Here is a 13,094-nt window from a genome sequence, read left to right on the forward strand (position 1 = left end):
CGAAATCACCCCTGACTTTGCCGTCTTTGCAGTGGAACCCTCCGCCGCTGAGCTCTGGCCGCGTGACGGCGCCAGTTTTCGCGTCGATTCCCCTCTTCCTGCCTGTTGGACAGAAACTGTGCTCGCTCTCCCCGCGGGGAACTCGGGTCTGGGCGCACCGTCTCCGTCGGGACCCAGTCCAGGCCGAGAGCGCGGGAACGGGAGAGAGGAGGGGTGGGTGGGGTCTAAGGGCAGGGCGCGAAGACCTCTGAGGACGGGTCCGCGGATCTTGAGACCTTGGGGGCGCAGCCGGCTGGGCCGAGAAGCCGACACCCTGACGCTTTTAGGCCTCGGCGCCCGTCCTCGACGTAGCCCCGCCCCTTCCGCCCTGAGGCTGAAACTGACGCGGACGCTGAAGCGGTTGCCTAGTGATACGCTTTTCCCAAGAGGCCTAGCGTGTTGTGTTCTTCTTAGCCAATCAGAGAGGCGGAGCGCCTTCACCGCGAGCCAATCGGCTGCTAGGCCTGGGCCCGCGACGGTTAAACAGGGACCAGACGCAGGCGGCTGGCTGCGGGCGTCGGGGCGTCGGAACAACGGGGCGTCGGGACTTGGGGGCGTCGGGACAGTGGGGTTTCCGGAGAGCGGGACTTCCGCAGAGCGGGGCGTCCCGAAAGTGGGGCTTCCGGGGAGCGGGGCGTCTGCAACCCGGCGGCGGGGCAAGATCCTGCGGCCCGGCCATGCCGGCTCGGGCGGAGGACTACGAGGTCCTGTTCACCATCGGCACCGGCTCCTACGGCCGCTGCCAGAAGATCCGGAGGAAGAGCGACGGCAAGGTGGGCGCGGGAGGCCGGGCTGGCGGGGCGGGAGGGCAGCGTCCTCCCAGGTGTGCGCGCGGCAGCCGGGCCGGGTCACCTTGTGCTTCACCCCAATGGCCGTCCTGTCCCCTGCGCTGACCTGTGGCCGTGGAACTTCTTTCAGATACTGGTCTGGAAAGAATTGGACTATGGCTCCATGACAGAAGCCGAGAAACAAATGCTCGTGTCTGAAGTGAATTTGCTTCGAGAACTGAAACATCCAAACATCGTCCGTTACTACGATCGGATCATCGACCGGACCAACACCACCCTGTACATCGTCATGGAGTACTGCGAAGGCGGGGACCTGGCCAGCGTGATTTCAAAGGGGACCAAGGAAAGGTAAGTCTCTTCTCCACGGAAGCCAAAAGGGAGCCTCTTTTGTCTGTTAAGCGTCTTGTTTTGGGATCCGCGATGAACCCGTTAGTGAGTGCAAGACCTTCTTGTATTTGTTTGCTGGGCCCACAGAACTTTAGACAATCCCTGGCCATCACCACGCGTATTGCAAAAACTATCCCTTACTTCCTGTTGGTGCCCTCTGAAAAGGAGATTCCCCCTTCACCCAGCTCTCCTGGTGTTTGTTCAGAAGGGCCCTGCTTGGTTTCAGGCAGTACTTGGAGGAGGAATTTGTTCTTCGAGTGATGACGCAGCTGACCCTGGCCCTGAAGGAATGTCACCGGCGGAGCGATGGCGGCCACACGGTGCTGCATCGGGATCTGAAGCCCGCCAACGTTTTCCTGGATGCCAAGCAAAACGTGAAGCTGGGGGACTTTGGGCTGGCCAGAATCTTAAACCATGACACAAGCTTTGCAAAAACGTTCGTTGGCACACCTTACTACATGTCTCCTGTAAGTATTTCAGCATTGATGTACTTTCTAAACTCCTCTCAGTGCTGAAACTTCAGAAGCAGGGAAGTGAGTGTTTGACTTATTTCTCTAGTAATAGCCAGTAGCCAAGAAGCAATAGTAATGTTTCCTTTTAAATATATGTTTTCCCATGTGGACCACAGGGCCATTATGCTTCATTATATCAGTGGTTCAAGTCAAGCTTTTGTTGCGGCACCACCAAGTGCTAAGCTCTGGGATTCCAAGATGAAGTGGGTTGGGCTCTGCCCTCAAGAGCAGCATTTCCCAAAGTGCCATAGAATGGACACCGCTTGGACTTGTTGGCAGAGTCCTGGGCCCCAAACCCCGTGACTCTGCTCTCCCTTCCTCTCACCCCCAGCACACTCCCACTTTGCTTTGTCATGGCCTCTCTGGGTGATTCTTGCCCCTGACCATCATAAATATGTTTTTTTTACTGTGTTAACTTTGGTATTTGTTCTGGTTTTCTTGCCTTCCCCTGCTGCTTTATTTCTGTTTCCTCTGTTGCTAGATATTTTGTTTCCAACTGTTCTTACCCTCCCAAGGAGCACAGCTTTCTCCTCTTTGTGGGAGTTACCCTCTCTTCCTAGGTACCAGGTCTCAAAGTACAGTTGCGGGTAAAAGGGTCCCAACTGTTTCTGGCATTGTCAAGGACTGAAAAGGCTTGCTTGAACACCCTGTGTTGTAGATGAAACCCGAGCAGATAAGCATGCAGAGATGGCTTTTCATTTTAGCAGTTCACATTTGCATTTTCTTAAATCCTCCAGTTTTATTAACCGATCCAATGGCATAGAGAAGTTTGTAAATTAATGATTTTATTTTGACTAAGATTGGACATGGTGAGAACAGCATCGTTTTCTCATTGGGTCAAATTACTAATAGAAACTCTTTAACATAAAGGAAAATTATCCCGAGGTGGTTCTTGGAAAACTTGAAACCTGTGTGATTCTTTTGTTCCTTTCCCCTCCTGCCTTGTAATGAGATCTGGCCAGCCTGCCAAGAAGGTGTTGATCGGCGGGGCTGGTGTCAGACTCACCTGTTGGACTTTAGCCCTGAGATGCCTCCTGGAGATTTTGGGGCTCTCTGTGCCCTCTGTAGAGAATAAGAAGTGTGATTGGTGGAAGAAAGTAAACAATTCAAATAGGAAATGAGAATATTAATTACTACTCTGGTTTATGCAGTGTACTAAGAAAAGTATATATAAACGAATAATTGAATTAGCCACTTATTCCATATCCATTTAAATGTGTTTCTGGAATTTTGGTTATTCTGGAATTTTCTCTGATACTTTTAAAATGAAATTTCTAGGTTCTGCATTCCTTGAGGATGGAGTCGAGGTCTCATGTCCATGTTTGAGTTGTCAGTGCCTTGTCTCCGGTAGCTCTTCATGTAACATTTGTGAATAAAAGATAAGTGAGTGGACTGTGTGACAAAGTATGTTAAGATCAGATTGCTGCTTTCTCCCATTGTAAATCCGAAGGTGGAGTAGAGATGGTGCCACCTGCGCTTGTTGTGAAGGGAGAGCGGACATTAGCCCAGTCAGCCTCGGTGCTTGAAATTTTTGTTACAGATGAAAATGTAATATCAATTTTTTCTCTTTTTTTCATGAGTGGATATTAACAAACTAGAAGATTCCATTTAAATTTAAATATAAAAACAAGTAAGTTTAAATCCTACTTTCTTCACCATTTCTCCCCTTAAGGAGCAAATGAGCCGCATGTCCTATAATGAGAAATCGGACATCTGGTCGCTGGGGTGTTTGCTGTACGAACTCTGCGCCTTAATGTAAGTGTGAGCGGCTGTTTCTGGACTGAGGGCCTCACTCGGGGCTCTGTTCCTTCTTGCTGAGTCGCCTTTCAGCTCTCAGGCACATCAGGTCAAAGAATTATATCCTACCTTGGGTGAAACTTCTGGACAGGACACAGAATGATCCAGAGTCACAGCACAGCCCATGACACTGGATCTTACTCGTCGCAGTGTCCGCTGCTGAGGCACTTCCCTGTAGGTGGATGCACAGCTCGGTCCCTGAGGGTGTGGAATAGCTGAACCCAGATCTAGGGAGGACACAGGGGCTTGGGACCAGGAAATGCTCCAACTCTTTCCCTGTTTCCTTCTGCACCCTCCTGTAGTGCTGTGGTTTTCACCTGGTGAGGGGGAAGTGATCTTTGTCCCCAGGCACCATTTGACAAGGACGAGGGACCTTTTGGGATGTCACACTGAGGAGAGCTAGAGGACAGAGGCCAGGGTGCTGCAGAACATGCCACAGCAGTGGGGACACCCACAATGAAGAATTTTGTGACCCCAGGTGCCAAGGGTAGGAAACAAAACTGCAGAAGAGAACTAGAAACATACATACAAACTGGAGTAAGCTGTGCTTGTGATTTGGTTCCTATTATCTGTTTTTGTTTTTTGACTAAAGGAAATAAAATTTTTTTCTCCAAAGGCCTCCATTCACAGCTTTCAACCAGAAAGAGCTTGCTGGGAAGATCAGAGAAGGCAAATTCAGGCGAATTCCCTATCGTTACTCTGATGAGCTGAATGACATTATTACGAGGATGTTAAATTTGAAGGTAAAGAAAGCTTTTACATTTTGTCTAGTTCTGCCTGGCGGTGAAATTGTGCAGTTAGTGGCACAGTACAGTGAGACTGAGGAAGCATTTGAAGTGTTTCCTTTACTAAGTCTCATTAACAGATGGCAAGGAGGACCTCCATCCCGGCCCCTTTGTTCTTGCCAACTCAGTGGCAGGTGGTAAGGAAAGGGGCCCGAGGTGAGACTTCATTTCTTTGGCTCCTAGCTCCTGTGGGAGATTTAGAGACCCAGCAGAGGGGGGTTGTTGGGGTGAGGGGAGGGTGACTAAAGGAGAGGAGGGCGCCTCACATGAACAAAGAGCTTATGTGGGAAGAGCTGGCTGTGGGGTGGGCCACAGGGTGGGCCAAGCTGATGTGAGGGTGGAAGAGAAACTGGGGACAGAGGACTCCAGCAAAGCAGCGCTTAAAGGGGGGAAGAGCATCCTGCTGAATGGAGCTGAGAGATACCAGGGCGGCCTGTCCTAGATAGAGCGTGGTGATGCCCCACACCAGCTCAGGTCCGGGGCTTCCTAGGAAACTTCCAGGGGATCAAATGTAAGTTAACATCTGCGACCCAGTGGAGACAGAACCTCCTGCCTGAAGGCCCCAGGCGGCTGACTGTTCAGGTGTGTCAGGCCTTTCTGAGGAGACTTCCCTTTGCCCTGGAGACACGTCCCTGAGTAAGGGAACCCACTCTCTGGATGCTGATTCTGTTAGGGAATCTGACTGGACCACTGAATCTTTCTTCCAGGATTATCACCGACCTTCCGTTGAAGAAATTCTCGAGAGCCCGTTGATTGCAGACTTGGTGGCAGAAGAGCAAAGGCGAAATCCTGAGAGAAGGGGGCGGCGAGCTGGAGATGCCGACAAGCCCCCTGAGTCCAGCCTGGGCTGGAGCGAGCTGAAGCTGAAGGAGATGCAGCTCCAGGAGCGAGAGCGAGCCCTGCAGGAGCGGGAGGCGAGGCTGGAGCGTGAGTCCGGGGGCCAGGGGCTGGGCCTTATCTCACTTGTGTTCTGTCAAATTTTCTTATGCGTGCTTGAGAAAGCAAGCTACTGTGGTGCAGATTGCCCCCGGCCTGCACGTTGAGCCTTCCTCTGAGGTGACTTGTGGTCAATACGTGGGTGGCTCCCAGCACAGTGGACCTTGTCTCCTCTGTCTTCATGTCTGTATGAAGCCCATAGGTAGATGCCTTCAAGTTTTTCTGGTGTCAGTTAAGTGGCCTTCCTTCCCTCATGCTAAACTAGCACTTCAACCACCGCCATGGCTGCTGCAGCCGGCGGCTGCCCAGGCCGACGGCTCGGTGGAGTGTGGTAGCGCCAGTGAGGCTTAGAAACACGCTGATGGGCATTACTGACTGGGCGCTGATTCCCCACTTGATGTGGCAAGCTCCTATGCCACCAAGGTGAGAGGTACTGTCAGGAATTCAGAAGCATGTCCTGTGCCAACGCAACCTTGGGGAGGCTCTCGTGCTGACAGGAAGAGACAGATGAGGACATGAGCCTCCTGCCACCCCTGACTTACCCGAGGTGCCCCAGGAGCAGCCTGTGTGTGTGCATTAACGTCTCTCCCCCGAGAGATAGGTGGTGCTTTCTGTAGAGGTGGCACAGCTATGCCCATCTGAAGCATTTTGTGTTTTTTTTTTTTTACTTTTCTGTTTAAAGAATTATGTAAAAAAATTTTTTTAAATCCCCAAACTTTTTATTAAAACTTACCCCAGTGTTTTGTGACTTCAGCTGTATTTCCTGAATTCTGGGCCACAAAGTAACAATGACCTTTGTTATTGGTCTGAAGGAGGCCCCCTCACCGAGTTGCCTTTCCCTCATTTAGGGGCTGTCAAATGACTTCTCTCGCAACAGGCAAAGGTTGAGGCTAACACTGTACTTGTGCTTAAACCTGTCCTTTTGGGAAAGCCTAAGAGCACGCCACATCCTGAGACATGGAATTAAAGTGTGGGAATGACCGGCTCGACCTCCAAAGCCTCATCATCACCTGGGGGCGGGCAGGCCAGGCTGAGCCTTGGCAATGCTGAGGTGAGATCACTACATGCACGTTGTTTTACACCAAAGTCACTTGAGTTTCCTTTTTCATGTCTTTATAAAGAGAAGGAACGTGAACTTTGCGTTCGGGAGAGGCTGGCAGAGGACAAGATGGCGCGGGCAGACAGCCTGCTGAAGAATTACAGCCTCCTGAAGGAGCAGAGGCTCCTGTCTCTGACCAACTGTCCAGGTATGAGACTCGATCCCAGGCCCCCAAGCCCTCCAGGTGTATTTGGTGACCCTTTCATTTACAAAGCCTTGACTTTTAAGGAAGATTTATAAGGATTTTGTCATAGCAAAGCCTTCCTTACTATGTTCGTGATGATTTCACATTGATTTTATTGACCTTATGGAGTGCTTTGTGGTCAGTATTCAATATTTATTTTGAAATATTAGATGTTTAAAAAAATGCTATGTGTCTCAGTGGTCACCCCCAGGTATGAGGAAGACGTCGTATATCTCAGCAGCAGCACTTTATAAAATCTATTCCTAGTCTATTTAATGAACTACTATTTTTCTTCAACTTACTGAACCACTGGCTCCTTCTCTAAACACTTTGTTAGAAAACTAGCTCAGCAAGACGCACAGTTCACACTGGGGTTTACACATGCTCAGGGGTTTATAGTAATAAGGGGTCTGAGATGGCAGAGTTGAGGTCTAGAAGTGATCAGGTTGCCTTGAAACTGAAGCAGCGTGAGAAGCTGCTGAAGCCACGGTGCGGGCCCCTGCCACCTCTGCCACCGTAGGACCTGCCCTTGTCTTTGGCCTGGGCGGTTCTACTTGCTCCTCACGTGCCTTATTGGGACATGCCAGTCACGGCCACACCACCAGACCCGCTCTCTCTCCCGGGAGTTACTCCCAGAGCACCCAGCCCCTCCCACCCCCTGCCCTGCTCCCTGTGGGCTGTGGAGGCGTGCTGACTGGGAGAGAGCCTTTGTCTGTCCAGGGAGAGCGGGATGTGCGAGCCCATCTCCTGTAGTGCACAGAGGAGTTTAGCCCTGCAAGGCCCAGCCCCAGATGGCTCTGTCAGCAGCTCTTAGTGTTGCCACTTTTCCTTTTCCATAGAAAACGCGTAGTTCACGTCTTTTGCTGCACTGTCACTTGATTTGCCTTCTCCACACAGAATTTGCTCAGGTTCTTTCTGAAACAAGTTTCTGATCCATTGAGCTGCTTTTGAAGTAAGTGTTCTTGAAGATTTAACCACACTGTAGGTGCTCTCTGCAAGAAAGCTTCTGGAAGTCATGTGTTCTCGGCAGAATGGCAGTGCTTTTAAGAATAGAGAATAAGGGTTGATTTCCAGAAGTCTCTTTTGTAGCCCTTAATGCTTCAAAGTTGATTCAGAGCATGACATTTATGTGCCTCAACCTGTTTTTCAGCGCTTGGGATCAAAAGACTGATTTCTGTCCGCCGCGTGCCCCTGCCTGCCTCCAGCAGAGACAGGTGGCCAGCTGCAGGCATGCCCTGGAACGGGAGGTGTTTTGGGGAGAGTCTGTGAAAGGTGGAGTTAGTAACCCTGAACTCTTTTTCTTTGTTTCTCCCTAAAGAACTTTTTGACCTCCCGTCCTCCATAATTAAGAAAAAGGTTCATTTCAGTGGGGAGAGCAAAGAGAACGCCCTGAGGACTGAGAGTGCGGAGGGCCCGCTGAGCTCCAAGTCCAAGTGCAGAGACCTGAAGAAGAGGCTGCACGCAGCACAGCTGCGGGCTCAGGCCCTGTCGGACATGGAGACGAATTACCAGCTCAAGAGCAGGCAGATCCTGGGCATGCGCTAGGCCTGGTGGGCCCGAGCCTCCCCTGGGCTCCCAGGGCCTTTTGGATAGTCACAAGGATTTTCTGGAATCGCTTTTGCTGATCTTCGGCGTCACTTGTACAGAATGGCCATGATGCCTCCAGTTTTTTCCATCTTTTTTTAAAGAACACTTTATAGGAAAAAAAATGACATTTTCTTGTTTGGTTGAGCTTTTAATCCTGTGTGCGTTTACTCCTATGCCGTGAAATGTTACATTTAGGTGTGTGTATGTGTGTGCGGACAACGTGAGGAAAAGAGGACTTACTGTGGCGCCCTGACCTGCAGGTTGAACGCTGTGAGTGAGTGCGTTGCTCACTGGGGGGTGCAAAGTGTCAGTCTGAGGTTTTGAATGTTCTTGACCTTTAGGGAACCTGATTGAGTGCAGGTAGGTCCCTAATACAGCGACACCTCGCTCCTGGAGACCCCATCGCTCTGGGTGCAAATCCGTCAGCTTTTGTGGAAATTCACCACTGCGACGTCTGATTCTTTTATTGTTTCTTGTTCTGTGTATGTGAGTGGTCAGTCACCCGCCTTTTTCTCACTAAAAAAGTCTTCAGTTTCTCCCTCTCTGTCTCTCGGGAGAGTCTATATGGGCCTCGGGCTTGGGCGGAAGGTGCCCCCATCACACCGTCAGCTAAGCCGCCGGCCCAACTGGGACGCTGGGGGATCCTCATAATGGGGAGACATTTTAAATTGCCAGCATCGAGGGGGGAGGCCAGGAATGCCACTGAGCCTCCTACAGCACACGGGATGCCCTGCCACCAGCGCCGGTAGTGACATCATGGGCATGAGCCCCACCCTGAAGGAGCCCTGTTGGCTTTGTTAGACTCTGGCTGCTCCTGGCTTGCACTTTGACAGCACCCCTGGCACCCACTGGCTCTCCTGGCACCCACTGCTCATGTGTTCTTGCTAACGCTCATCCTTTGAGTTGAATGAAATTAGGCCACATTAGGAAGGGCATCGAAGAAGAAGGCTCAGCGCCTTCACTCGCTGTGTAATCACAGGGCTGTGACACTGATGTAGTCCCCAGACCGAGGTGCTCTAGAAACATGGTCTGGAGCTGCCCCCTCCCCGGCCTGCCTCTGGGCCCCCGGCAGGTGCTCAGGACCCCATGCTCTAGCGTGAGCCTGCCTTTTGCCCACTGTGCCATTCACAGAGCCCCACACAAGATGGAAGTGGGCTCTGTGTTTCTCCGCCAGGCCCCGACCCATATGGGGCATGCGAAGCCTCAGCTGGCGACCCGGTCTGCTCGTTGTGTTAGCCACGTCATGTTGTCTGGAAAGAAAATTACAATTTGACTCTTCATCTTTAGTTTTGTGCAATGCCACTTGTAAGAGCAAACAGCTTTAGCTCGTGTGCAGAGTCACCAACACTCATTGCTGGTCTGTGGCTCCTGAGCCTTGGGAGGCAGGAGAGACAGACCCGGGGCTCGGGCCGGCTCAGCTCCCCACCCTCCATCCACAGATGCTGCATGGCCAGGCTGGGAGAGTGGAGCCCAGCATCTCCTTTCAAAGGCTCACTGCCCTTACCTGTGGCAGAAAGGTCACCCTCAAATACCACACCCCTGAACCAGACCTTGTACCAGGATCAGGGTGCCCTGCTTGGCAGGGGCCTCCAGCAGGTGGTCACCAGCTCTTCCCTGGGCCTCCAGGCCAGGTGGGGGAAAGCTGCATACCCTGCACTGCTCCAAGATGCTTGGGGGCACAGGCACCAGTCCTGACCTTGCCCTTGCCTGTGCCCAGGCCCTGCTGGAGCGGAGTGTGGCTGGGGGGGTGGGTGGCAGCTGTGACCAGGGGCTTGAAGGCCTCCTTCCCCGCCAAGTGCCAACCTCCCATTGGACTCGGCTCATGAGACAGATGCAAAGACACAGGTAACACTGAGTAGAGAGGGCACAGAGGAGATTCTTGCAGCAAGGACATGTTCGCGGGCGAGCCCGGAGCTGGGCGAGGCCCTCTCTGAAGGACTTTCTTCCAGATCACAGAACGGACGCAGGGGCTGCTTCATCAGTTACAAGAAGGCCAGACTGAGGACACACTGATCTCATCTTCGATCAGGAAGGGCGAGGGGCCTGGGCAAGGGCGGCTTCTCCTCAGCCCTCTGGGCCCTCCCTGCTCTCACACAAAACATCCTGATTCCCAGCGGGAATGGACTCTCCAGACTCCGTCAACCTCTGGCACCCACTCCCAGGAGACAAGAGGCCATTCTGGGGCTATTGAGAAATCGGTCTGACCATTTTGGGGGGCTGACCCCACACCACCAACACCATCCTAATCATCACGTCTCCACCATCACCCATGCAGCATTGAAGAAAGGACCCTGGATTTGAGGGGTTCACGCGGTGCTGAGGCCAGCTGCCACTAGGTGGCGCCACGGCTCTGATTGCTATCCCTTACTGAGGGTCACCTCAGTAACCCCCACCTCAGGTGGGAGTCGGGGCCATAAGCCCACACTCCATCCTGTCCTCACAGCACCCCGGGGAAGGGAATGTGAATCGTGTCCCCTCTTCCAGGGGACATAGGCCCAGATGGGAACCAGGAGGAGGCAAGGCTGAGCCTGTGAAACCCAAGGTCTTGACCTCCCATCAGAGTGACGCCACAGGAGGGAGCTTTGTCCCCCACATCCCCTAGAGTCCTGGGGGCAGGCTAAGGACGACCACCCTGGCTTCACCCGGGACATTTGAATGGTGGGGGAGGGCGGATGCTGAGCTAGCGGGGTCAGGGTCCCCTGGCCTTCCTGCCCTGCCCACTCCCGACAGGGGTCATGTCAGGAGGCCTGAGAGGCAGTTTTCTAGAGACCCCAGTGGGACCTGCCTGGCCACCCCCGGCCCCAGTCCTCCTTGTGGCTCCACTTCCCCGTGGCTGCCTGGACACCCGCCCCCTGCTACCCGGCTGTCCCCTCAGCCACCCCGGCCTTCCTCCCCTGACACACAGTTGAGGCAGACCCATGCGGCCAGCAGGGCCCTCAGACACTCCTTTTAGGCTGTCCCATTGAAGACCTGCAGTGGTCACTGTTTGGATCTAAGGTTGCTGTTTGGAACAGGAGGGGAGAATCTGAAATGGCCCTGGTGTGGGCTGCAGAGCAGGACCGGCTCCCCCATGGCCCGCTGGGCTCTGGAAGTATGGAAAAGCAGCTGTGAGTTTCTTACCCGCCAGGAGAGGCTAAGTGTGGGCAGCGCCTCCTGGGAGCCCCAGGGTTTGGGCGCTGAGCCCTGAGCAGCATCAGTGACTGAGCCCCAGGCCTACAGCCCCAGGCTGGCTGCGCTGTCAGAACTGGCAGGGTTGGGGGAGGGCATAAAGGGCTCAGCTTTATATTTGGGCCTTGGCCTAGCATGAACTAATGAGGTTCAGGCTAAATGAGTCAATCATGTTTGTTGGCTCATTCTTTAATTATTTGGTGCCAAATGAGCTGATTGGTCCTAAAATAGCCCAATGGTCACTTAGACTTGAAAGTGATCCCATGGCCTCCCTGGCGGTGCAGGGGTTAAGTCTCAGCACTATAACCACTTGGTGCAGCAGACTTCTCCTGTCTCGCCCACTGCTCCCCTCAGCAGTGGATTTCAGTAGATCTGCCTGTTCTGCTCCCCACTCTGAGTCTGGCGAATCCTTTCACACACACACACAACCTTCCCACCCCACCTACCCCCATCCCAGTTCTTGTATGAATAAATAAATAAAAATAAATCTTAAAAAAAAAAAAAAGAAAGAAAACTGTCCAATCAGGCAGGTACTGAGCAGGGTGGGGCAGGGAAGAGGAGTCCAGCCTTTGCGTGGGGTCAGGATTCAAATCCCCAGTCCCACGGGGAAGAGTTCCTCTCACTGATTCACTGGCTAGAAGTGGGGACCATGTTGGCTGGACCTCAGGGCAGGGCCTAATGGCTGCAGCTTCTGAGAGAGCTGCTGGCCAGCTGTGTGTTGAAGCGAGCCCTCCTCCTTCCCCACAGAGCTGCTGTGCCTGACAGGCTGGGTCCCAAGCTGGATGGGAGGAGCCGGTGGCCACTCTCCCAAGGCACCTCCTGTGTTGACCCTACAGCACCAGGCTATGGGGTGCCCAGCACTGCTCTAGCTGCTGAGCCCCCAGGCAGGGGTGTACCCTCCCCTGACTCCCTGGAGCCCCAACCACAGGCAGACCCTCCTGCTCTTGTCTCTGAGACCACACCGGCCTCCCCTTAGCCACAGGCCATGTTCCCGGCACCAGCTTTACTGGTTACATTACAAAAATGCAGAACTTCTTTAGGCCGTGAAGCAATAACATCCATGTAAAACTGGCTGTGTGGACCTTTGTGTGGTCAAAATGGACAGGGTGAGTGTCCTCGTCCAGCTCTGCCTGCCTCAGGGCCTCCTGTCAGTCAGATGGGGAGAGTGGACACTCACAAAGAAGCCTCCAGAGGAAGATCTGCTGCCTGAGGCCTGCTGGCATCCCCAAGATGTCCGGGAGCCCTGGCTCCATGCAGGGCTGATGCAATCTCCACAGCCCTCTCGGAGGCCCTCACAGACACCCAAGATGCCATCCTCTTTGGCTTGTGGGTTTAACCTCAGGGACTTGAGTTCTCACCTGGAAAAAGGACAGTAATACAGGGAGATTAAGTGGGATAAGTTGCAGTCAGGGCCTTGGATTCATACCTGTCCACGATTTTAATCCACCCGGCTTTAGGAAAGATTTCAAATGGCTTATAAGAATATGTGGGTTTTAATAAGATGGATATGGTAAAAGTAAGGCATGTGGGCAGAGCTAGGAATGATTCCAACGTGAGGATTTTACATCATCACATGCCTAACATTGCTAGGCCACACACTTGGCTGTAAGTTTCCTAGTAGCTAAAGCAAAAAGGGGAAAACGCTTAGTTCTCTTTTATAGGGTCAGGGGTAGGAAAAACCCTGTGTTGGGGCTATGGCACTGGGGGTGCAAGGTGTCTGATCTGACAGTCTCCCTCTTCCCCCAGCCTTGTTGCCCTGTGGCATGGAAGGGACAGAAATCGATCCACTTTCTGCCTGTCCCTGAGGGTATT

The 13,094-nt window shown here is 52.9% G+C and overlaps 1 protein-coding gene across 1 annotated transcript; it reads left to right on the plus strand.

Annotated features, from left to right (window-relative positions):
* The first annotated feature begins 612 nt into the window (after window positions 1-612).
* Window positions 613-8,675, plus strand: NEK2 (NIMA related kinase 2). The gene is made up of 8 exons (XM_037496678.2): window positions 613-812; window positions 958-1,175; window positions 1,441-1,681; window positions 3,399-3,481; window positions 4,140-4,266; window positions 5,016-5,235; window positions 6,366-6,491; window positions 7,846-8,675. The coding sequence occupies exons 1-8, from the start codon at window positions 717-719 to the stop codon at window positions 8,070-8,072; spliced, it is 1,338 nt and encodes a 445-aa protein (XP_037352575.1). The 5' UTR covers window positions 613-716; the 3' UTR covers window positions 8,073-8,675.
* Window positions 8,676-13,094: the final 4,419 nt, after the last annotated feature.

This window comes from Talpa occidentalis, unplaced genomic scaffold, assembly GCF_014898055.3.
Source record: "Talpa occidentalis isolate TD23 unplaced genomic scaffold, MPIMG_talOcc4v2.1 talOcc4.8, whole genome shotgun sequence".
Lineage (NCBI taxonomy): Eukaryota > Metazoa > Chordata > Mammalia > Eulipotyphla > Talpidae > Talpa > Talpa occidentalis.

Excerpts from the sequence above, each read along its gene's own strand:
- NEK2 (XM_037496678.2), top strand. The coding sequence starts at position 717 with ATGCCGGCTCGGGCGGAGGACTACGAGGTCCTGTTCACCATCGGCACC. Across the intron at positions 4,267-5,015 it reads CGAGGATGTTAAATTTGAAG|GATTATCACCGACCTTCCGT; the intron begins GTAAAGAAAGCT and ends TCTTTCTTCCAG. Across the intron at positions 6,492-7,845 it reads GTCTCTGACCAACTGTCCAG|AACTTTTTGACCTCCCGTCC; the intron begins GTATGAGACTCG and ends TTCTCCCTAAAG.